Genomic DNA, 26,405 nt, shown 5'->3' on the forward strand with positions numbered 1-26,405 from the left:
TGTTTCCTTATTGTTACTGTGACTAGAACCTGAATTAGATCATTGCTAATCCTTCCTAAATTTTACAGTCACTTGTATAGACGACTTCAAGCTACTTCTGAGCCTCCTTTATACATTGAGAAAGCATCAGTAATATAGGTATATGTGTGTATTAAATGTTCCTACATGTCAAAATAGGCAATTCTTTGCCTTTTAATCTGTTTCTTTTGTATAAATGATTTTTATAAAAAAATTAAAAGAATAAATCATTACCCTTTCCCACTTTAAACCATTTTTATTTGGAGGTTCAGACTGTTCAATGAAGGCCTTTTTGTTTGTTATTTTGATAGTATTCTTTTTTTCTTTTTACATACCAATCCCAGTTTCCCTCCCTCCACTCCTCCTGTTTCCCCCACTCTTCTCCCCACCCCACCCATCTGCTCAAAAGTGAGAGTAAGGCCTCCCCTGAGGAAGTCAACTAAATATGTACCATCACCTCATTGAGGGAGGACCAGCCCCCTCTCCCACCTCCAGTACCTAGGCTGAGCAAGATATCTCTCTGTAGAGAATGGGCTCCAGAAAGTCAATTCATGCATTAGAGTTAGTCCTGATCCCACTGGCAGTTGTCCCATATACTATCCAAGACACGCCATTGACACCTGTATTCAGGGGGCCTAGTTGTTAGTCGGGATTCAGTAATCTCCCAGTAGCTCTTGTCAGCTGATTCTGTGGATTTCCTCATCGTGATCTTGACCTCTTTGTTGTTATTGCTCCTCCCTCACTTCTATTGTACTCCTGGAGTTCAGCCCAGTGCTTACTTGTGGATGGATATCTGCATCTTGGCTCACTCGTTAAAGGCTAGGCTCACAAACAAAGAAGGCTTTTTTAAAACATAATATTCATGTGGACTGTTTTTGCTAGAGTTACTTGACTATTCTGCTGCAGAGTTACGCTGAAACAAACCCCAGAACTCCACAGAGAAACATTATTAGAAACGTGTGTTAGACACACGTACAGCTGTAGCAAAATGGTGATTTCCATGATAGGGTAGAAAATGTTTTGCATAGTTTAACTTCATTTGTAGTCAGTTCTCTCTTACTCACTCATATCCCCACACCATGCACATGAGTGTCAGGGTGTGGGGCCTGTGTGCATGCCATATTGTCTCTGTGGAAGTCCGGACAAAGGCCAGGAGATGTTCTCTTCCGGGTTGGGTTCCCAGGATTGAACCCAGGCCTTCTGGCTTACATGGCAAGTGCCTTAACCCACTAGACAGACTTCTGGTTTTAGTGATATAGCAACTTCAAACCTGAGAGTTGTCCAGATTCAGAAATTCCTCTGGTGTGAGATAATCGGGAAAATTTTCTAAATGACTAAGCTCAAACCCAGGAATGGCATGAAACTTAAGCTGCTATAAATATTTATATGTTTTCACTATTTTAATATTGAGAAGACCCATCTAAGAGTGTGAAAGTTAAAAACATTAGCAGGATTAGTGTTGCATTACTAGGTTGGGAATTATTTTCCACATTCTGACTTCATCACAATTTATAGTTTGATTTCAAACTTGTTGAAAATAGTTTCATTTGTTTTATGAATCTTTTATTTCTGAATCATTGTTGAAATTCTCCAAAGTAAGCTTGATTAATATTATTGGCCCACCCCAAGGAAAAGCAAAAAACCCAGCTCCTGAGATTTTGCTGTGCATCATCTATGCTACGTTGTGGGGCCCACTGACCACTTGAAGGCTTAATATAACTGTTAAGAATTAAGGAATTTCATTCTCCTTCACTTAATATCTCTTTTTAAATTCTGTTTTTCAACCTGATCTTCTACATTTAGCTTCTCATTAGGATAAAGCTATTTTAAAAGCCTGCTTACATCTTAAGAATTGATAATAAAATTCTAAAAGTGTTGTCTACCTTTACCCTCACAGTAAAATGACACATATGTTAAGTAAAATGTACAGCAAATCTGTAGACTTTGAGTCCACTTGCACTCAACAACAGACTGAGTATACACCATAATGACAGAGATAAAGCTCATTAGCTTCCTTAAAAGAATGGTAGATGCCCTCTGCTTATTGACTTATTTCTTAGAAATAGAAATGATAATAGCTGACATGTTTTGCCTGCCCTATTCATTATTATAGAATTTATGTCATATTGGCATACGGTAGCATTTCGTTATAGCCAAGTTCAAGATATATTCTTTTAAACTTTATACAACACAGTACATACTTAGTGTGTTAAATACATCTTTTGACCTTTAAGTTTTATACTTTAGAGAGAGGATATTTCTGGCAATTTCTAATAAAAATTGTGAATTGAAGTGTTTTTTTCAGTATTGAAATTTTCTTGCTTCCTAATCTATAAACATAAATTAAAACCTCAGTCTTATAGCATTCGTTTTATTTTGTTTATTGTTTGCTTCATATAAATTATCAAGTAAAACACTCATTGTATGCACTGATTGAAGGGAAAGATTTTCTCAACATTGGAAAGTTCTTATGAAAGAGAAATCATATTCGTACACTATCCACAGGGATAATGTAAACTGCCAGTTCCTTTCTACTTCCTATTGCTAGTATTTATCATTCTGTGAGGGTCATATTCTTAATTTGCACTAGAATTCCTTTTACCCAGAGGCAGGCACACAGTCAGATGCTCTTATAAAATGTGTCAGAAGACTAGAAAGGGTCATTTATGTCATTTGCTGCAGTCTCTTACTGCTTCCCTAAGCATCTTTGAACTCAGTTTTGATAACAGGACTCAGACTCCTGTCTCAGTAATGATGACTCTTAACAATCTATATCTTCTGGTCCTCCCTCAATCAGGGTGTGGTGCGGCAGGCGGATTCTACCTAGGTGGTGGACAATATGTATCATACAACTTTTTATCAAAAGGAAAATGGGAATTTAATTCAAGATAGTTTCATTCATTGAGAAAGTGATTTGGGAATTTAACTGTAAATTGTTACGCCTTTCTGTAATGATGAGGTGAAACAAGTACTTGTGAGTTTTAAATGTGAACTAGGATAAATTTTACAGCTTTGGATGGCTCAGATTGCATGTGTACAAAATATTTGTAAAAGGATGTATCTGACATATCACATGTATGTCTGTATTTACATATAATTGTAATGATAAAATACACACATTTTAATTGCTGACATTCTCATGTCTTAAAATAGAGTATCTAAATGCCCACATGACTTTTCATGTCATGGTATTTGTATGTGTGGGCTTATTTTTAGTTCTAACATTTTACAATTTGTCCTTTGTTTACATGCAGCAAGGAGTTATGGGCGAAGACGAGGTAATTCATTTCTGTTTGCTATAGTTCATCTGTTTCTAATCGAGCTGTATTGATCAATGTCATAATTACTGATTTCAGAATTCTTTATGCAATGTCTGAAAGCTCCTAGAGGAATCACATATTGTTGTGAGAACTTACCAACTTTTCAAATTCTAACTCTTAACCTACAATGGTGTATTTTCATACTAATGGTCATTAAATAAAATTTGTCCTCCTTAAACTGTCAAAATTTTTAACTCTTATTAAATTATATCTATATCTTCTAAAATAAGGCTGTTTTATCTGCCTAAGAAATAAGTTTTTTAGTATTAACCAGAGTGACATGTGATGTGATTTTTCTACTGTATAACCAATTGTCTTGTCAATGATTGTGATTTTTGTTTGACCCAGTTGGAAATGACACCTGTGTAAGCAGATTACTGTCATTGGCAGAAACCACGTAGCCAATGCTTCCATGAAGCTGTGATCCTGTCAGCCCCTTTGTCTAGCCTGCACACCACTGTCCTTTTCCATCTCCTCCGTCATAACAGGATTTCCTTGAGCATTCTTTTTGGGGCCAAGGGATGACACTTTATGGTATGGGCTACCACTGAACTCACTTAGAACACAGGAACACCTTCTGTGACGGAAACCTTTCCCAAGCCAACATGAAAAGAAGCAAAATTACCTGATAGTTCTATAGTTCTGCACACTGAATAAAAAGCATTTGCTCTCACCTCTAGAATTTTCCTGAAGCCAAGGAAGATAGACAGTAATAGCTGTGTCCTTGGTTATATTTTACATGTGTGTGGTAGTGTCCTTATCTGTTGACCAGCTCCTTCCCTAAAAACACAAAAGCAAAACCCGTTACCACCACTGACAACCAATGCTAATACTCTATGTTCATAAGCAGTAATTCAAATTCCATATTTCAATTTTATTGCTAGAGTCTTGACTCTCCAAATACTTGACTGAATCTCTGGATTCTTCACTTTTCAAAATACTGGAAGAGAATGAGGCTGATTTACTTTCTAAAGGCTGTTCATAGGGAGCTAAGAAGAGAGTGGGAAGGTTACAGTGTTCATACCAATTTGTAGATCTGTGACGTACTTCACAATCAAGTGTGGAACTTTGATTGTCTTGAAAATAACTATCTACCAATCTGTGATTTTTCAGTAATTCCTTTCATGTCTGAAACATTTTTTCTTTATCTCTAGTAACTTGTGTTAAGTCAGTTGGGCATACTCAATATAAATATAATATGCTAAATTTTTAAGGGCAAGGTATCAGAGTCAGTGATTTTCTTATTATAGCTCAGCTCAGTAACTGCAGACTATGACCCAAAGAAGGAAAATGGACGTTTAATTCCTTGCTGCTCAGAGACTGGTTACCTGCCTAGCTGTGTCTCCTTGGAGAGCTGTAAAGAGAGGCGCCCCATTTCAGAGCCACGTAGGCACACCACAGGCAGATGTAAACTCCACGTCCTCTCCTTGTCCTGAGCTGGCAGCCTCTGCACACAGCTGGTGCAGTAGAAAGGGAACTGCAGCCTTTTTCCTCGGGTTGTGAGCACAGCTTTAACAGCTGTGGTTAGGGTTGCCTAAATCTGCTGCCACAGTTCCAGCTTGAATGGCCAGACAGAAAGGTTTAGTCTTGAAGTCTAGCTGCTGTAAGATTTTATTTGCATTTGGTAGTAGCTAACTTGGTAAATAATAGAAATATTTTACAAGAAAAACCTGCATATCAGAAGAACGGCACAGAAAGAAGTAGAGATGCTTCTCTGGCTGCCTTTCTATTTTCTCTTCATTTTCCCTCATGCTGATACAGGACCAATCTCCAAACCTAGCCAACCAGGAATCCCCTATTATGAACTTGTGATGTGGATTTGATGGGCTTGTAAAATGATGTGTGTTCATTTTGGTCTTTTGTTGTTGTTGTTGTTAGAATAAATAAAGCCTCTCTGTTCTTGAGGGATGTGTCAAAATGAGTTGGCACGATTGGCCAAAACCAAGTCCTGGTTGGCACCAGCACATTGGGGGTGGGGCAGCATCAAATGTCAGAGGGCAGTTTGGCTTCCAGTAGCCATTTGATTTTAGAAAGAACTGGTTTCTTCCTTCCACCTTTGATTGACCTCTCAGTGAAGTATAGGGCAGCACTTTCTGTTTTAAAGACTTCCCACTTGACTATAGTTAAACTAAATTACTGCCAAATGTCTTTGATATATTTCCAGTTCCTTAATAATGTCAATAAGAACTTTACATCAAGCCGGCTCTAGATATTGATTTATGAAATAAGCCTTAGAGATGATCAAAGTATAATTATAACAGAAGTAATTGAGCAAAACCAAGATTCCTTTCTCTGAATGTCAGGAGCCTGGGGCCATGGGAAGCTCTGCAGCATTAAGAAAGAGCAGGGCACATGGAAACTACTTGACATCAGGAAAATTGCTTTTCTTTTGTAGTTACTGTTTTGTTCAGTGTTTTTTCCATACCCCTCTGAGAATGAGCATACTGGTCTGGGGTGGAATATGGTCAGGATTGTGCTAAATGTGTATAGGACTAGTTAAACTCTCATTCAGAATTTTCTACTTCTGTCCTAATCCCTCCTTTTTATTATTATTAATTAAATTTATTCATTTATTTTACATCCCAAACCCCTACCGCAGTTTCCCCCCATTCCCTCCCCCAAATCCCCCCCAGTCCACGCCTCCTTGTTTCTGCTCAGAAAGGGGCAGACCTCCCATGGGTGTCAACAAAGCATGGCATATCAAGTTGAGGTAGGACTAAGCTCCTTGCCTTGCTTGGCAAGGCAACCCAGGATAAGAATAGGTTCCTGGAAACCAGCCAAAGTGTTAGGACAATTCCTCTTTTAATAGAAGAATAAACAGCTATTGTTTTCCAGAAAGAAAAAAAAAACCCATATAGGATAGTTTGAATAGTAGAAATAAAGAACTTATTTTAATTAATTTACTAAGCTTCAGGAAGCATGTTTTTCTTTAGAAATTAATCCCAACGTTGGTAGATTGCATATGGAATGAGAGGATATGAGAAATAATGTTGGAGTGAGTTTTGGAAGTTGCTGAGGTTTAGTATGTTCCCAGTGTGGAGCTGATCCGGTGCACTGTTTATAACTTACAGTTTAATATAGAAGGCATTGCTTATTTAAAGTTGAACTGGAATGGAAAATGTGTGTATTCATGCCCTACCCTTCCACATCTTTGATAAGTAATTATAATAGTTATCAGAGAAAGGAGTTCCTAAAGCATGAAAAAACACCCCTATAGTAGCTGCCTAGAAGGATGCCCGGCCTTGGCCTGAGGACACAGCCTCCTGTGTTTCTGCAGTGTTTAGATTTGACAGCAGCACTGGCATTATCTACTATTTTTGTTTATTATTTGTCTTGTTTCGTTTGTTTCCTACTTTGGTCACCCTGGAGCTACATGATAGCAGAGTTGAATTGTAGCAGAGTATACTGCTTGTAAAACGTAATTTACAGCTCCAGAGAGTCTGTTCTGCAAACTGTACCCTGCCACACCAATTTTTAAAGAAGGCAAAATTCCAGTGTACTTAATTTTAAGGCAAGTAAGAAAGGGGGCAAACTATTATAGGGGCAAAATGTCTTAAAATAATCATTGTACATTAAGTAGTAGATTTTTGTCCTTCTTTGAAGAAACATGCCCGGTAAAAGACTGGTTGCTTGAATTGGCAGTACTCAAAAGTACTGATTAAAAAAAAAAAAAAAGGAAATTTGCATCACATTAGAGGGTATTTACTGCTTCCATCCTAGAAGAAGAATATTCAGATTCCCATTAATTTTAAATTTCTGTGCTTTCGTATTTTTAAAATTTCACAACATTCTACAAATAAGATTATGGTACAATCTATAAAAGTCAATTGTGCTTAGAGTCAATCTATAAATTCTTTGATTTGTACAGATATGTTTCCCTTGCATATCTCCTCATTGATATGTTAAGAAATGTCTATTCTTACATTCTAGAATAAATTCAAAATCTGAAAAATCAAGTAGAACCAAATCTGAGTGTGTTAGCAAAGCATCAGCATCAGCTTCCCTGACGTGCACATGTGTTGCGCACATACTGCCCACACAGGTGGATGAGATGAGAGCAGGGAGTAGGCCATCAACATTAGTACCAATATCATTGAGCATCTAGCTTGCATTTTCCTAATAAGAATGATAAACTTGGAGTATATTTTCATATACTTATATCTTTAAATCAATGATTTATATATTATTACTCTTTAAAGTGAGTATTAAAATGCATTGTTTTTATGACCTTTTGAGAGAAAGCAATCATTGTTTCCTAAAAATGAAGATTCATATGAGTGTGGCCAGTATGTGAAATATTCTCAGCCATTCTGTTGCCTCCCTTGTTCATCCGAGCTTTAGTTAATGGATTGTACATGCTGTACACAGTTAGAGCAACACAATACTTAGTTACTGAGTGAATGTTAAGGTTGCAGCACATTTACCATGAAGTATATGTACCACGTTATAGTTAGGAAATATCTTAAGTCACTTTGGGTCACCTCTTATTACTGTTTAGATTCTAAATATTTGTGATCTGTGTTTTTTCCCAAGAAAAAAATTCTTTTAGGATTTTTTATTGTATTTATGGATTGCTAATTTTGTATAAAAAACACTTCAAATGATCCTGTGTGCAAAATATTAGCATGTCTAAGTTCAGTCCAGCATTTGGATAATCATCTTAATTTCCTTAAAATCTAAGCAGTTGTTTCCCTACTCATCTTATTCTTTTTAAAATATAGAATTATTCAATTAAGGTAAGATAAGTTGAGTGATTAATTCACAATTCATTAATGTTTAATGGATATTGTTGGTGGTCATTTTATTGAGGGAGAAAAACGAAGAAAGGATGAAGGGAGGAAGGAAAAAAGGGCAGGTGGAGGGAGGGAAGAAAGCGAGGGAGGAAGGGAGACAGAGAAGATGAGTACTCTTAGTCAGAAAATTCAAGTTCTAAGAAATAATAAAACAAGAACCATTCCTTGTCCAAGTATTTCAGAGAAAGGATATTTGATCTATAATTTTTTGTTGAAGAACTTTTCCATTGATCACAAAGAAATTATAGATATTTATCTCTTACTGTCCCCTATTTCTGATAACAGAAAATTTTGAAATTTAAACTGTTACTCAACATAGGTCTCTTTCAGAACGTCTTATTTCAGTTGAAATCATCTGTGGAGTAGTTCCTGTTTCCTGGAGGTTCTTTCTTCCTAGTTATATCCAACATATATCTAGTTAGTGTCTGCAGCAAAAACAGTTCTCACCTCAAAAGGAGAATGAGATAGTTCATTTAGGAACCAAATATGAATGGGCAAAGCCCAGGAACACTAATTGAGATTGCCTCAACTGGTATGTGCTAGTGTAGGAGACCTTAGGTGGCTTTCATAGTCACAGAACTAAGGAAGTTAAGTAAATTGGTGGCAGTAATCAGGCAGTGGTACCTTGTAGGGGTGCAGGAATGAGTTTGTTTTGTCTGAAGACTAAAGAATTAAAAACCAAATAAAAATGGAAAATCAAGCAAAAGCAAGGTTTATTCAAAGAGAACAATTTCATTGGAGTTTGAAAGAAAGTCCCTAGGGAAGGCAAGCCATAATCTCAGCAGCTGTCCAGTGGAAGAGAAGTGGAGAAGGGAAATAGCCAGGATCTTTAGTTAATGCAATAAGGAGTGGACAAGCCCTTAGTGGGGACAGAATCTGCAGAGAAAGTGTAAGGAACCCCAAGTACCGGAAAATTCATATTTGGATCTGGGCGAGCAGTGGGAAAAGAAGAAAAAAATTGAAATTATTACACTTTTAAGTCTGCTGCACAGACCCAGACAAACTTGATGACATCCCATAAGGGATTGGGGGAAGCGATTCTGGGAAGGAAAAGTTTATTATCTCATTAAAAGGCTGATTAGTCCACCAGTCTCTGTAGTGTTAGCTTGAAGTAAACCCACCTACTGAGGGGTGAACTTTAGCCAGGTGGCACAATTGGATTAATTTGTTTATGTTTTGGGTATCTTGGAGGAAGTTCTTCACCCAGGCCAGAGATTCCATCTTCATGACGAGAAGAAACTAGTTTTCCTTAGTGGACCTATACTATGCTGTATCAAAAGGTATTTTACAGCAAAGTGAGAGATGTCTGCTGTAGACAGCATCAGATGCTGTCTGATGCATATGATTAGTTTAGGTTTGTAGAGGCTATTCCAGCTTTCCATACTCAGTCAGTCAGCTTTGTAGAATCTTTAGCCTGTGTGGCTTTTTTCCCTGGTGACTCCATTTTAGACTGGCTTGTTTATTTTTATAAGTATGTAGCTCTCCCCTTCTTCCTCATTTAATTCTCCACAAGATGCCATAATCCTAACTTTATTTATATCACATCATGAGTCAGATATTTCAAGATGGTAACTTGTTAATCATATTTTAATTAAGCATTTATTTCTAGATTAAGGTATATGTTATTAGAGTGTACACTTGTCTCTTTGTTCTAAAAATATATCCATGATTTAATCTTCAAAGAACAGTTTTTCTGCATTGTTAGCTTTTCCCTTCTCTAATACATTTCTGAAGACTAAGCTTCATTTGATATCTGTATTGTACTAAACATGTACAATACAACATAGCACTACATGTGGCAGCCACCCAGCTTCTTAAGATTGCTACCAACAAATGTTGGTATACCCTCAAACAGTTTTTATTTCTTGAAATTATCATATCAATTTGCTTACCTTTCCTTTTTCCCTCCTGACCTCTCTGATGCTTCTTTCATGGTGCTGTTTGGGCTTCTGGCTTTCTTTCTCATCCTTATTATGTCTGGCATGTTTCAGTCAGTTGTTACCTAGAACTTACCATGGTATTCAGTACACTATTGCTTCCGTCTAGTCTACTGCCTTTGAAGCATTTGTAGAATTTCTTAGAGATAGCTGCCATCCTTACATGTATAGATCTTGCCTTGCCTATGTGTGCATTTCTTGAGGGCAAGGTACTATATTTTGTTGAGTTATTTTATTGTGTGTGAGCATACAGGGCATCAGCATTAATTAATAAGGTTAGACAAGACATGCCCTTAAAGGGATGCATTAATAAAGAGTGGGCTCAAATAGGAACTAAGATGCTGTTCTTTGCATAAGTCCCCTCTACATAGTCATATGATTATCATATGTGATAAATTATTTCAAGACCTATAGACACATAGGGCTTGCTGCTTACTATAGCATCCTAAGTGGTTTTTTTTTGGAGTTATTTTGTTGTTGTTGGTGGTGGTGATTTTTTTTTCTTTCATAATGTCCTCTTGCCTATTTAACTTACACTGTTTCCTTTTTACCACTAGTTTCTAAAGAATTTAGTTACACATTCAGGCCTGATTCCTATACATTAGGCTCTTTCTGCTATCCATAAACATTTGAAATGAGGTAGCAAATTTATTGTCTCTTTTGTGCTATAGCCATTGTCATGTGACTCTATTTCTTTTGCTTTTGTTGCCGGGGATGGACTTGTACTCTCATCTGTGCTAGACAAGCCTCTGTTCCTGACCCACTTCCTCAGCTCAGTGACTGTTTATCTCTAGATCTTACTTGAGTCACTTCTCTCTTGAACCTTGCTGTTCTGCTGTCTGCATTTCCATTCATTTTTATGACACTGTTAGCTTAGTGTCTAACCCCTTACGTTTGTCATCTGTTTGCTTGCCTTTGTTTTGTCATTTTTAATAAGAGATTGAGTTTATATTTGTCCTTGTATTTTAGGTCGATCGTCCCTGTTTCCAATAGATGATAGCTTGTTAGACGATGGTCACAGTGATCAAGTTGGTGTTTTAAATTCACCCACATGTTATTCAGCTCATCAAAATGGAGAACGAATAGAACGCTTCTCTCGAAAAGTTTTTGTTGGTGGGCTTCCTCCAGATATTGATGAAGGTAAGTTCATCCAGCCTTTAAAACAAAATGTAGTAAAATGGGATTTTTGAGTTCAATTATTTGAACAAGTACTTTGAAGTTCTTGTGAATTTTAGCATATGCATCATCACTGTGAGCATTTTTGAAGGTCTCTATGTTCTAGCCGATATCCTAATGTTTAATGCGGAACACACATGCCAATATCTGTGTGACTGTAACACACACATGGCATTCCTTTGCACACATACACAGTGCAATAGATGGAACCAACTATGAATCTCTATCTGTAGTGTGCAAAAATCAAAGGTTAAATTTCTTGAAATTTATCAATTTACTTAAAGATACAGGAACACAGTATGAAATCCAATAAGGAAGTAGAAATAAAACATAAAATAGGAAATTAGTACTATTCAAATGTTAGTTAATATGTAGTAATACAGAAAAATAATTTAAAGTAGAAGTTAAAAAATATTTAAACTATGCTTATAATGTCATGAGAAATCTACCCATTTGTTAATAGCCTACGGAGAAGATATTGATACATTTAGAGAATATTTTCAGTTATTGTTCATATATTTGCAAATATATTCTGCATATTCATCAGCTTAACATAGACTATATCATTGAAATTGAACATACAGTATTTTAATGTCAATGAAATTGCCTGGGTTATATTAGCAGTGGCATGTTTTACTGACATTATAGCTAGTCTTGTTTCAGTAGACCTTATCCTCACATGAACATGGTTTCACTTGTGAACACCAATAGCTGTTTTAATTAACTTGATAATAATGGCATGTTTCAGCCCAGCGCTAGTCTGATTGGGTATACTATAAAGTTGTTAGTATTCAGGTGATGTATGAAATAATAGGATTCATATTGAATACCTTAGTCTAGCTAGTGTGCTGCTTAAGAATGAATTTATTTTGACTACAACAGTGAAATTTTATATAGTGTTTTAGTAAAGATCTATTTTCTTTTTACATTAGAGTTAATCTTAAGGTATTTGACTCTTTAGACATAAGTCTTCCAGGTACTTAGAAACACGGGGTTTCTTGGAATGAATTATTAGCACTAACTTGTGATGCACGTTCTGTACTTTTCTAAGATGAGATCACTGCCAGCTTCAGAAGATTTGGACCTTTGGTAGTAGACTGGCCCCATAAAGCAGAAAGCAAATCCTACTTTCCACCAAAAGGTAAGAGGTTTATTACTAATATTTGTGAAGTTGTATGAGAGCAAAAGAAATAATATCAATTACTTATTTGGGGCCTTCTTTTAGAATTGAGCATAAGTACCTTTCTATAAATACTAATGATTTATGGACTGAGGAGATGGCTTATCCAGTAAGGGCTCTCGCCACACAAGCCTAAGTTCAACCTTAGGTCCCGTAGAAAGGGAAAAGGAGAGAACGGGCTCCTCAAAGTTTTTTTCTGACCTCCATACAGATAATGAATAAAAGTTGTTTTAAAATTAATCTTTGTAGAGACCGTCAGTCTGAGTGGAGTGAGGCAGAGCAATTTTAAGAACTGCTCCAGTTTCACTTGAAGCTGTTAAGGAGTCATAAGATTTGATACACTTTCCTCAACATTTTCTAATGATTTAATAAATTCAAATGAGTATGTGTTTGAATATGTCTCTGCCTAAAGCATTAGTCTAAAGTTACACGGATTCAAACTTATTTTCTATTCTATGAGATCAAGATGCACATGAAGTGATTCGTTTACATTCTATAAAATAAAACCGTTTACATAATTTACAAGAAATACACAAGCAGGTGATGATGTGACACAGCACTGGGAGCATCTGTAACTCGCTGTCGAGTGTTTATAAAAGAGTAAACCGCCAGAGGACGAAGAAGCAAAGCACACCAGCCTAGGAGCATGGATACACACTTCGTCAGTGAGACTTCAGTTGCTTGGAAAACAGGCCATCATCCTAGTGAAATTTAAAAAAAAAAAAAAAAAAAAAAATCCTGTGCAATGAAGGAAACAACCAAGTGAAGGGATGGCCTTCAGCTAGAGAATGGAAGGAAAATCTTCACAACTTTACCTGTGGCATAGGATTAATATCATGAAAAATACACAGAGAACTCAACAGACCAACAAGAAAGCACAAGACCAAACCAAAATATGGACTTAGAAAGTGAATAGATTTCTTTAAAAAAAAAAGTACAAATGAACAATAAGTAACTTACAAAGCATTCAGCAGTTTAATCATCAGAGAAATGCAAATTAAAAGTACTTTGAGATCTCATCTCACTCTAATAAAGAATGACTATCATCAAGAAAAGAAGCAAATGCTTGTAGGGATGTGGGAAAGAAGAGCCCACTCATATTGGTGACAGAGCACATCCAGGGCAGCCATCAAGTAAATCAGTGCAGAGATTTCTCAAAATATAAAAAATAGAGTTATCATTTGATCCAGTTGTGCCACTACCTGGCATGCACCCAGAGGGCTTTGTCTAAACCTCACAGACGGCTTACATGTTCTTGTTTACTGCTGCTCTGTTTATGAGAGTGAGAAAGGGAATTAGTCTGGCTCTCTCTCACCTGGCGGAGAGATAATGAAAATGACATTCAAGTACACAGTAGACTTTTATTCAACCAGAAAGAAAAGTTAAATTAAGAAAATTTTGGAAAAATATGTGGAAGTAAAAAATATATTAAGTGAGGTTACTTAGCAAGAAAGACAAATGCCACTGTCTCCTTCATATGTAGATCTAGGTTCTAATTTTTAGTATGTCTATATTTATGTGGAAATGGATGCATATAGCAGTCAGAAAACTAGAAAGGGGCCATGAGATGGGAAAGGGAAAGAGGCGTCAGGGGAGTGAAAGGAGAAGCCCTGGTGAAAGGGCTGGAGTGGGGTGAGAGCAGGGAGAGTAGTAAGGGCTTTGGAGGCGTGGTGGTCAGCAATGCCCAAATGTGTGTGAATTGCCCTAAGGAAACCTGCTACTTAATCAACTAGCTAAAAATAATTTTTTAAAAGGGTAAATGTGAGGAATAAATGTAGTTGCTTGGATCACTTACTGCTAGGATAATTCTGTGGCTCATTGCTACACAGAAGTCCCTGCCATGCTTATGCTCCTGTACAAGTCATGTGATCAAGGATACGTTTCCTGGGGAAAGGAGGTTATATTCCCAATAATAGGAAGAAAGGGTAAAGAAGAGCTGATGTTATTGCTCATTCAGAACTACAAACGGCAAATTATCCATAGTCAAGAGTAAAGAAGAATACATTGAAGAATTTTTAGTTTAATATCATTAAAACAGGTCTAGAAAAAGAGTCTCATGGCTGGGAGGATTAACAAGTCTGGATAAGGCACCTATAAGCTCCCACCCATCCCCACCTAGATTGCTCCAGTCTCTCTTCTGCAGCTACGTGCTGTGTTCTCTCCCTTGTTGCTGTGGTCTGGACACCAGCAGTCTCTGAAAGCACAACCAGTTCCTAAACACATCTCTCTTGCTAAACACATCTCTCTCGCTGCTTCTGTTATTCCTCATCCTCTTCCCAGTCCCATAGTACTGTCTGCTCCAGGACCTCTCTGTACAGTGTTCTCTTGTCATGAAGTTTTTGTGCCTCTGCCCTGCAATATTGTTGTGTGTGTGTGTGTGTGTGTGTGTGTGTGTGTGTGAGAGAGAGAGAGAGAGAGAGAGAGAGAGAGAGAGAGAGAGAGAGAGAGAGAGAGAGAGGAAGAAGAAGGAGGAGGAGGAGGAGAGAGAGGAGAGAGGGGAGAGGAGAAAAGGAGAGAGAGAGATGGGATATTATGTTCTCTGTGGAAAAGGAATGATTCAAACCTATTTGATTGGCTTTATGTATCTTAACATTACTTATATTGAGGTAAAGTCACTTAACTTGACATGCATCATTTTTTATGGTTATTCCAGGCTATGCATTCCTCCTCTTTCAAGAAGAGAGCTCAGTTCAGGCACTCATTGATGCTTGCATTGAAGAAGATGGAAAGCTCTACTTGTGTGTTTCCAGCCCTACAATCAAGGACAAGCCTGTAAGTAAACAGCACATGAACTGTGGCCTGTAAAGGCGGCTGTTCAAACAGTATTTTTAAATTACTGCTTTAAAAATTAAGACTGCACTAACAATTTTAAACAGTAAAATGAATAATTTTCTCCACAGGTTCAAATCCGTCCTTGGAATTTAAGTGATAGTGATTTCGTCATGGATGGTTCTCAGCCTTTGGATCCCAGAAAAACAATTTTTGTTGGAGGTGTTCCTAGGCCATTAAGGGCTGGTAAGTAGACTCCCTAAGTCAAACAAATTTGTCTTCTCTTCTTGTTGATTTTGGTATCTAAGGAAGTATGCATTTTTCTGCATTTGAGTTAACTGAACTTAGTATTTTAAATGAAGGAGTTACAAAGTTCTGTTTCTCAGTAGCTAGTAACCAAAACTCTGCAGGCTGTCAGGTGGGGTGTAATTATACGTCTGAGTATTTACTGAATGCTCGTGCTATGTAGTGTCACACCATCTGAAGGAGCTAGTGATTGCTGTCTCTGAAAGCAGCCTCTTCAAGTCAGGGAGATACAAATTAATGTTACACGTGTAAACGCTTGATGAAGAATGTGATAACTGCTGCAAAGAAAGATGATTGTGAGAGACAGGATGAGATATGATGTGGAGAGGATTTTGGAAGAGTAGGGAGGGAACTATTATCATGATATAGTATGTGAAAAAAGAATCTATTTTTAATAAAAAAAAATAGAAATTAAAAAAAAAAAGAAATGCATGTATGTGTCTTTATATATTCATATATTTATTTATAAATATATGAATGTGGTATGTCCATATTTAGAATATACTATGGTGTGATATCTTAAAAATATTTAAGCTGATTTTAAAAACTGAAGAGAGCTTGGACAACAGGAGCATTGTGAAGAGTGTGTTTCAATGACAGAGTGAACGGCATGTTTGGAAGTCAAGTGCAGAGCAGCAGAGGATATTCATGGGGGGACTGCATAAGGCGTAGACCAGATGACCTAGGGTGCATAGAGTTATGGAAGAGATACAGAATGATATTGGAAGAAATCAACAGAAGTTAGATCATGCAAGTCTAATAGACTAATTGATGTTGATCCTTAAAACAAGAGAGTCGTTTAAGTCGAAGAGATACATAATCACATAGGCCTGGTTTTGGAAAGATGAGATAAGCTGATGATTCATGAAGAAGAAGAGACTGAGTAAATAAATAATGGTAGGTCAGGTCCGGGCCTCTGTATGGGATTGCTAGTGGGGGTAGAGAAAGAAGCACTTGGTCTGATATTTGAATCCTTAGGCAGAAACTGCTGCTGGGTGGTTGATGATGACTTGTAACTAACTATGAGAAACAGCAAAGGAGGGGCAAGTTAAAGGAGATTGGAATTTTGGCTATGAATATAAGTTCATGGTCCCATTCAGAAATCTGCAGTGGAAATTTCAACTAAACAATGTACTATCTAGTATAACGTTTAAAAAATAGTTATTTCTAGTCTTTTGAAAATAAATGGGAGAGGAAGGATTGAAGACAAGCAGATAAGCTTGTTTCCATTAACCAGATGAAAAATACTGGATTTTTAAAGCAGACCTGACTGATGGAAGTGGGCAAATTGGATTGTCACTATGTTCTGAAAAGCAAGTCTATGAGATTATCTGTATAGTGAAAATGAAGGGTGAAGGCAGAAACTCTGTTGCTTACCCAGCTGAGTCAATGAAAACTCATCAGATCATGTTTCATTAAGTAGAGGAAGAATGTGTTCATCTGTGGTTCTTTTTAGCATGCTATGTATTGCAGTATCACAAGAAATTGTCTGGTGGATAGTTGCGTTGTGAGTATGGAATTCAGATACAACTTCAGATCCACAGATGATATTTGAATACGTGACATCAAATGGGATCACCCAAACCCAAGTGTAGACAAAGGTACAGAGCCTGACGTTGCTCTGACGTTGAAAAATGAGGCTAAAAGGTCACCAGTGAAGTGAATTATCAGCAGAATCAAATGCCTTGCAATTCATATGCAAAAAAATATTTCCAGACAAAGTAATAGATTAGCTATGGTCAGTGCTGCCAGCAGGAAGATTGAGCACTGGACTTCTAAGATGGGAAAGTTGATCTTGAAAAGATCAATTAAAGTGGAGTCACAGGGTGATGATCTAATCGTTAAGGGTTGTACGGATAGGTATGGGGCCAATCTGGCTACAAAATCCGTTACCCATTGGTCACCAGGGTGATTGAGCTGGTCTGGCCTCCCTCATCATACTGTGTTTCCCTTCCAACCTGCATGCTCTGTCAGAGAGAACAAGATTCTCTTGTAGGAAGAGGGAATTGTTCTTAAGAAAGGAAAAGACCCATGCTTGTTGAAATGAGTTTGAGAAGAAAGCTGAGCTATGGGAGAGAGGAGGAGGTGCCAAAGCAGTGTCCTTCTCTGAAGAGTGTGTATGAGATGGATAGGCAGGTGAAACAGAACATGAAACTCTGTCTCACACCAGATTATTAGACAGTGCATGTGGTGGTAATGCGTGTAACTCTACAGTAAGAAGTGGTATAGGGTTGTTGTTCTGTTTGTGAGGGTTAAGATGTAACTCAGTTGTCGAATGCCTGCCAGCCTGTGCAAAGCTCTGGCTCCCAGGCTTTCTCTTAACAGCTGCTTTGTGTTAGTGTTTTCTTAACTCACTGTTGATTTACTGTCTTCTCACCTTCAACCCGAGTGTCTTTTCTTTTGAAGTGGAACTTGCTATGATCATGGACCGGCTGTATGGTGGTGTGTGTTACGCAGGAATTGATACAGATCCAGAACTAAAATACCCAAAAGGTGCTGGGCGAGTTGCTTTCTCCAATCAGCAGAGCTATATTGCTGCCATCAGTGCTCGATTTGTTCAACTTCAGCATGGTGATATTGATAAACGCGTAAGTCACATATCGGGAAGTCATCCGTGTCTCACTTAATACGTATAGGTGCTTTTTATCGTAAGGAGTTGATAACATGGCTCAAACACTTTTATCTTCCTTTATCTCCTAGCACTATATCCTTGAAATAGAAATTTCTTAATGTATTTTAAACTTGAAGCATTACATAAGAGCCATTAAGTATAGATGTGATTTTAAAGCCATGTCAGAAGTTTTTATCAGCCTATTGGTTCCAGCTATCCGTCTAGCTGTGGAGCAGTTTATACAACCTGGTGCTCAAGACAGAGTGCCTGGAACCAAGCCCATGTCTGCCATTGGCTCTGTAATCTCAGGCAGACGGCCCTCTCTGGCACTTTTCCTGACTTAAAGTGTGGGAAGAAGTGCTAGTTAGTCTCTAGGTTATTTTGAGGACTCAGTGAACTTCACGTGCAGAGACACTTGGAGAAGAAGTTGGCCCACAGGAAGTGCTAGTTAAGAGCTAGTTTTCATTTATAAAAACTAAAATTCAGAAACTGTGTATATTTCTGTAAGTCATTTGACCTAAAATTGAAAACACTGGTTTATTAGCGCATAGATTGGGTCCGTATATAGAAGTCTGTGAATGATGGCTGAAAGCCATCCTCCTGAATACTCATGAGCTCTGATTGCCATCTAAAATAGGAGAAAAGCTGCTCGTTTACATATCAGTTTCACACCAAAATCTGTGAATTGTACATCAGTAATGATTCTAAAACAGTGACGCCAGCCAGCCAGCCAGCCAGCCAGCCAGAGACAACAGCCTAGGGTGTTCCTCGGTTACAAAAAGGCAAGGCTGCTGCAGCAAAGCAGCCGACACTGATCCACAGTGTAGCAATTCCCGGGTCTTACACCTTCCCTGTGTTCAGTCTTCCCAACTCCAGCAGAGTCTGCATTCTCACTTACAGATGTGGAAACAGGTCAAGAGAGTCCCCACAAACCTGACATCATCTGCTCAATCAGTCCTTCACAGTGGGGCTTTATTTCTTATGAGTTTATAATGGGGTCTGGACATGCCCTGGACCAGATTAGTCACAGTTCTGACTTGTTTGCAGCAGCTACTGCAAGCAAGGTGCAGCTCTGGCCTGCAAAGAGAAGGCTGCTGCAGTCCTGGTGGCTATTGAGTTTCACCAGCTTACAGATGATATCAGAATGAGAGGAAAATCTAGCAAGATATTTGTCTCCCATGATAATCCCTTATGAATTTTGCTCACAATTTGAAAAGACTAATGTTAGCATACAGGTGTTTCAAAGATACAAAAGTGAGACAAGAATATCTTCGATCTTTAGTTTTTAAAGTGTTTTTCTCTCTTTAGAAAATAGGATTAAATAGCTCTTCATGACCTCTGAGGGAAACATGTTGAAATCAGTGAATTAGTGTTTAACCACTTAAGCTCACAGCCAATTGTGAACCTGAAACACGATACACAAATGTAGTCAGCACAGAAGCAAGCTGGCTTTCATTTCCCCTCCAGTGGGGGAAAGCCGTTTCCCCAAGACACTGCTACTTTTCTCTAAAACATTATAAACATTTAAAATCATTCCAATTTTTTTTTTCTGAAGCAGATGCCAGTGAGATTTTTTTTTACCTCTTGTCTTTGTAGGTGGAGGTAAAGCCATATGTGCTGGATGACCAGATGTGTGATGAATGCCAGGGCGCACGCTGTGGTGGAAAATTTGCCCCCTTTTTTTGTGCCAATGTCACTTGCCTACAGTATTACTGTGAGTTTTGTTGGGCAAATATCCATTCTCGTGCAGGACGTGAGTTCCATAAGCCATTGGTGAAGGAAGGTGCTGATCGCCCACGTCAGATCCACTTCCGCTGGAATTAAGTCGAGCAAACTGGCCTCCGTCTACCAAGGAAAGAAAGGGTGCATGTGGCTTACTGTGCTGAAGATACTGACCTGCAGAAGAGATAAGTGCGTTCTTCTGCTTCTCACCCAGCTCTCAATACATGCATCGTTATCAGCAGCCAAACACTACAAGCCTCTTGTTTTTCACCAAAACCCTACATCTCAGGCTTACTAATTTTTGTGATATTTTCATGTTAAAATAAAATGTTTTTTTGTATTTTCTCCAAGTTATTTTTATATGTAAAGTTAAAATTAGATATGAGAATGTTTTGCGTAGGGGCAACACAGTCTGCTGCTATATAGTGGGTGAAGCGTGCACTTATTTCTTAACATGGGTTTTTAACTTCAAGATCTGCCCCAGTACTTTACCAAAGGTAGCAAAATAATAGTGAAGATGGAATATGTCTGCTACAAATGCTTATTTTTATTGTTGCTGTTTTCAGTGTGTACATAAACTAAAAATTAGGGTTGATTTTGTTGCTCTCCATTTTGACTTGCAAGAAATAATACCTCAAGATAATCTGATTTATTAGCTATTTTTAAACATTTTTAATCACAAGCTGTATTAGCTTTGCTGCTATATAGGTGTTATGTGTAAATGTCACCTATTAATACGGGATTGAAAACGTTAGAGACACACTGCATTGCGGACGAAATGCAGGCAGCACAATATGGCCGAAACTGCCATAGTTTAGAATGTGAAACAATGCATGTTTACTTAACCTGTGTCCACCATATGCATGCACTAGGACATTAACTAATGAGGTGAGGTATTGCAAATGTTCAAAAAGCTCTCTTGAATCTAGGTAGCATGGACAAATTATAAAATTTGTTTCTTTACAAAAAAGCAAACTTGCATGCATTCTTGTGACTTCAAGTTAAAAATGTTGTCCTACATGTGTACAATATGCAAATTAGTTTTAGATTAGAGAGTGCAGCCATTTTGTGATCTGGTCAGTAGTGGAATTCGATTTTATGCAGACTGGATGTAATATTTGTAATCCCTGTGCAATTTTGTGATGTGCGGTTCTAATTCATGTGCAGTGATATAGTATAGATTAAAGATTGAATAAAAGAAAAACACAGGAATTTTAAAGAAAGTTGATTTTAGCCCCTTTGATAGTTCATGGTTAAGATATCCTTTAAAAACCAAAGATGGCCAGCACACTGCTAACCAGTCACCGAATGTGAGACCCATGAGAAGCCCATACTTAAAAAGAGGGTTTTATAGAAGAACACAGAACTCTAGTGAAGTCAAAATGGAGATGGGAAAATATAACAGATGGCTAGTTGCATAAAATTTTATCTTTAAGACAATGGTGAAATCTGGCTTAAATTTGCTTATATGTTTGACCTATGTATATGGGGTCTTCTGTCTAAACTGGGGTCACTGTTGCATGGAGCATTGTTATTCTTAATGGTTAAGAATTGCTTTTTTAAAACTTTGATGAAGGAATTTCAGTAATGACTTTGCTTGCAGTTTTTTTTTCTTTTTTCTTTATTGAGGGAGTTACGTGGAAACATGCACAGTTCTGACCTAGAACATGGTTCGTGGTGGTTTTCCTCTTTAGAGCATCCTAGCCGCAGCTAGCCCTGTGTTGATAATGTAGGAGTTACTCTGCAGTGGAAGCAAAGCACCCCACAATGGTAAATGTTTTTGGTTTTGGTTTTGTTTTTATTTTAATGCAGAACTAAGATTTTTGACTCTAAAGAGAGAAAATTACAAGGGTATAGCCTGTGCAGCAAGCCCTTGGGACAATCCTTCACATGAGCAAAGTGCTGATCTCAACATTGGTTGTCAATGGTATGCTTTTTTGTACTGTAAAAATACGTGGTTCATGTCTAACTCTGCTGTTTTATTGTGGTTGTGGCTCAAGTTTTTAATGTTTGAAGTTGACGCTGTTTTCAGAGGAGCTCTTTACTAGTTTATTTGTCAGTGTCCCTACTTGTTACTCCCATGACCCTCCAGAGTGTCTGGAGCATTCTTTTCTACCCTCGCCCTGCCAGACCTTGATCCATTTTGACATTTGTTATGCACTATTTTTATATCTCTGTGAGAGATTTTTCCAACAGTCAGCTATTTTATGGCACACTTTTTTTGACTGATGACATCTCCTTTGCTATACCTCAATTTTTGGAATTTAGAAAAGAAATCAGTAGTTTTGCAATGTTAATTATTTAGATATTTAATTTCGCAGATTTTTAAACTTTATTTTCATAATTTCTGCTTAATGTTTAAAATTGAAGAGCCTTTTCATGTATTAAATAATGAACTCTAAAATAAATTGTGTGATAATTGGAGACGCCGAAAATCATTTTCCCTTCTTAAACAGAATCAACTTTGAAATGAAGGGAAACGAAATGGTGCCCTTTCCCACCAGGGTGACCGCGACAGAAATGCTGGTTTGTGTCACCTTCATTTCTGTTAGGACAGAGCTTATTGGTCTAATATTTTGTTCCCCCTGCCTCACCCCTACCTCTAATTTGTTTCTTTTTCTGTTTGGGGATTATTTTTTCCTTTTATGTACTACATTCTTATTTTCTAACTGTTGAACACTGTATTAGAGTTTTTTTTAATTTACAGATCATATTTATTTTACTATTTTTGTAGAAAATTATTAATTTTGATTGTATTTTTGTATTTCAAAGCTTCTTCATTTGTGTTCCCTAAATGTTCATATTGCTGCCCAAAAGTATGAATGACTGTGGAGGAAAAAGTACTTTAAAAGTCCACCCTTTTTGTTAAGAAGGAGACATTTAGCATTTATATATTTGTGTATGGAAAACACTTGATATTTTATCCCTGTTTGCATCTGGCTGCACGAGCCTCTCCTCACAGATGCCGCAAAACTTGAATATAACACACTTTGGAAGGCTGACTAACCTCGATTCTGTGTTGTGATGTGCAATACTGTTTCTAATGTTTGTATAAAGATACAGTGTAAACCTTTTTAATGCAAATTTATTTTTTTCATTGCATATTTTGCAGACTTTATCCACAGTGTCATTTTTTACTGTCAGAAAAGATGCCCCTTTTGTCATTGCAACTATTTTTTAAACCCAGAAATCTTTGTACTGATGTAAATGATTGTAGTTATTTTGGATAGTGTTTTGCTAACAAAAGGAGAGACTTTTTTCATGCATATTTCTATTTTGTTTTTTTGGGTTTTATTTTATTTTAATAGTAGTAAAATACTTGGAATAATTTTTCATATTCTTGTCATTAATATTATTTTGTATTTTTATGTGAAAATATATAATTTTATGACACTAATTGCTAAAGTTTATTTTATGTTGAATTATTTTTGGAGCTGAAATCTTTGTAATATTAAAGCAACTAGTTTCTAATTCCCAGTTTCTGTATAGAATCGCACAAGTGGTTTATGGAGTGTTTGGATTGTAACTATAAATGGTTCTTTGATATGCAAATTAATATTTTCAGTTGATTTTATTTTATATTCCTAATGGGGTGTTAAAGCCGTTTTTTATTTTTTTCTAAATAAAAAGAGAACCCATGCTTTTATGGATACTAGGTAAAACGCCTTCAGCTTAAAATTTTTGTTAAATAATTTAGTTTATTTTATTGTTATCTTCCAGGTGTCTAAATCTCCAGTCTGTCTGTTGTACTGGTAATTTAACTCTGTAATGGAATAGTTTGCTGCCAACTATTTATATTAAGTAATTTTTAAATATTTGTAATATTGTTGACTGACTAATAAACTATTAAGTTATTGGCATAGCTGTGGAACATTATTTTATAGTTCGCACCTTACACACTGTCGGGTCAGTGAAATGGTGGTTTGCTCAGAGGCCACTCCACAGTGTCCTATACAGCTTGGAGAAGCCCCAGGGACTAACTATGCAGACTTCCTCGGTATTTAAGCCTGGAAGCCCCTTTGCATTCATGCCCCTTCCTGCACCTAGCCCTCACACACCTTAGAAATCTCTCACAGTGCCCCCAGAAGTGTCACCTTATCTGACTTGATGCAGTACTCAAGGCTGCCTAGACAGTGCAAAGGTTAAGAATACTGATGTTCTTCCAGAGGACTCCAGTTTGGTTCCAAACATTAAGTTGGGCAGCTAACAACAGATTCACAGGAGCTGGGGCACTGGCATGCACATGCATTTAAAACCGGACCTGTAAATAAATCTTTAAAAACAAAGCTAATTAATGAAAAGCAGGTCTAATGATGCTGCTTTGGATTCACTGTGTGTGCACCCACTTGTCATTTTCTCCCCGATCTCTGTACATCCTGTGGGTAGAGGAGGAACAAGGAAGAGATGCATAGGCCGAGCAACCTGAGGCCCAGGTCCCTTACCCTAAAGTTGAAGTTCCATCATGAAGCCAACGTGTGGTTCTGGAAGAGAGAAAGGAAGAATCCATTGCTTTTGTTAGAACACTGATTATAGTGAAGATTTTTGTTTTGTCTGAGTATACAGCTCCCAGAGAGAATAATATGCATTTCAAAATAAAATGTTTTATTTTCAGGGCATCAATAGCCTGCCTCTTTCCCAAGGCTCAGGGGTTATCATGGAAGAGGGGACAACAAGACTATAAATGGATGGACAGGTGGCTCGGTGGTTTATAGCTCTTAGTGCTCTTCCAGAGAACCTAAGTTTGGTTCCCAGCACCCATGTAAGATAAGGAACCCAGGCCTCCTAACTGCCTCCCTGTAGCTACAATTCTAGAGGATCCTATGCTCTCTGGCCTCTGCAGGTGCTTGAACACACATGGAATACACAGACACACATGAGTAAAAATGAAAATACATTTTAAAAATCTGTAAGAGCCAGAGATTTTAGAGGACTGGGGTCCAACTGTCTTTTGGAGAGAGGACTGTTGGACTCATGAACCCATAGGGCCTGCTGCTGAAGGCACAAGCCCTGCACAAGATCAAGCCAGTCAGATTTCCAGTGGGAGGGGCCATGCACACAGTCTCCCACCCAGCACGAGAAGCGGGAGGGAATATCAGTTCAAGGTTGTGGTCCTGGTAGGTTGCCTATACTCCATGGCTACATCATGTACATAGAGGCAGAACTGGCTGGACTCAGTGGGTTACCAAAAAAAAAAAAAAGGGGGGGGAATGGAGGGTGACCCAGGACAAGTTGGAGGGGAGTGTAGGGGTGAATATGATCCAAAATGCATTGCATACATGTGTGGATATTCAAAAATAATGGTTATATTTAAAAATAAAATTGGGCTGGAGAACTGGCTCAATGGTTAAGACACTGGCTGCTCTTCTAGAAGACCCAAATTCATTCCAAGCATGGCTACTCAACAACCATGTGTAATTCTGGCCTCGGTATCCCTCATCCTTCTGGCCTCCAAAGGCACCAGGCGTGCAATAAATGCACAGACATACATTCAGGCAAAATGTCCATACATATGTTTTTTAAGATGTAAAAGTTAACATTTTCACATATTCTACAATATGATCAATCCCCCATTATGGCCCCTACATCATCATCACCACCATCACCCATAGCCTACACAATTGCCATAGCTTCCCAAATAAAACATGGATTTGCACTTAGTTCTATCTCAACACAGGCTACTGATTTTTCTATTTGAAATCCTGTAAAATCCAAAGATTCTCATCTATTCTGACGTATTTTAAATTATAGCAAGTGTTACATTGTCTTGGCTTCTCTGATGCTGACACATCATCTAACTTGCTAGGCTCCTCTTTCACTTAACAAAAGAATTGTTTGGTCTTTTTGAGACAGTTTCCCCAAATCAGGCTGGCTTAGAAATCAGCCTCTAAGGAGCTTTAATTACAAGTGTGAGCCACAGCACTCAGCTACAAAAGAATTCGTTTCAAATACAACCTAAGGACTGGACATTTCCAAAGCAGGATCCTTGCTCCTGTTCCCCTTTATAGCCCTCTGTAGAAGTGAAAATTCAGTTTAGTTCAAACACAAAGGAATACACTACAGAAGATAAAACAAGCTAGAAAATAGGTTGGGGGAAGAGAGAACTTCTTGAAACAATTTGACTTCATTAAATTTATGTTGAATATGTCTTAAATTTTTGCATTATTTTAAAAAATGTAGTTGGGCCCAAGATGGTTCAGAGGGTAGAGCACCAGCTGTGTAAACATAAATACCTATGCTCAGATCCCTAGCACCCACATACAGACCAGTCATGATGGCAGGCATCTGTAACCATAGCAACCACATACAAACCAGTCATGATGGCAGGCATCCATAACCCTAGCACCCACATACAGACCAGCCATGATGGCAGGCATCCGTAACCCTAGCACCCGCGTACAGACCAGCCATGATGGCAAGCATCTGTAGCCCTAGCACCCACATATAAACCAGCCATGATAACAGCCATCTGTAGCCCTAGCACCCACATACAGACCAGCCATGATGTCAGGCATCTGTAATCCTAGCACCCACATACAAACCAGCCATGATGGCAAGCATCTGTAACCATAGTTC

General features: G+C 37.8%; 1 protein-coding gene across 4 annotated transcripts in view; it reads left to right on the forward strand.

Moving 5' to 3' along the window:
• Nucleotides 1-23,692, forward strand: part of Cpeb2 (cytoplasmic polyadenylation element binding protein 2) — a 49,051-nt gene extending 25,359 nt beyond the window's left edge. For 2 of the 4 annotated variants that reach the window (XM_057771375.1, XM_057771377.1), the window contains 7 exons: nucleotides 3,273-3,296; nucleotides 11,038-11,208; nucleotides 12,296-12,385; nucleotides 15,078-15,196; nucleotides 15,325-15,439; nucleotides 17,906-18,087; nucleotides 19,707-23,692. In XM_057771375.1, the coding sequence (XP_057627358.1) occupies nucleotides 3,273-3,296; nucleotides 11,038-11,208; nucleotides 12,296-12,385; nucleotides 15,078-15,196; nucleotides 15,325-15,439; nucleotides 17,906-18,087; nucleotides 19,707-19,934 (929 nt within the window). In that variant the 3' untranslated portion in view covers nucleotides 19,935-23,692. The remainder of the gene's footprint in view (nucleotides 1-3,272; nucleotides 3,297-11,037; nucleotides 11,209-12,295; nucleotides 12,386-15,077; nucleotides 15,197-15,324; nucleotides 15,440-17,905; nucleotides 18,088-19,706) is intronic. The other 2 variants (XM_057771376.1, XM_057771378.1) reach the window with 1 other exon arrangement.
• The last annotated feature ends 2,713 nt before the right edge of the window (nucleotides 23,693-26,405 follow it).

The sequence above is a fragment of the Chionomys nivalis genome, chromosome 6, assembly GCF_950005125.1.
Source record: "Chionomys nivalis chromosome 6, mChiNiv1.1, whole genome shotgun sequence".
Classification (NCBI taxonomy): domain Eukaryota; kingdom Metazoa; phylum Chordata; class Mammalia; order Rodentia; family Cricetidae; genus Chionomys; species Chionomys nivalis.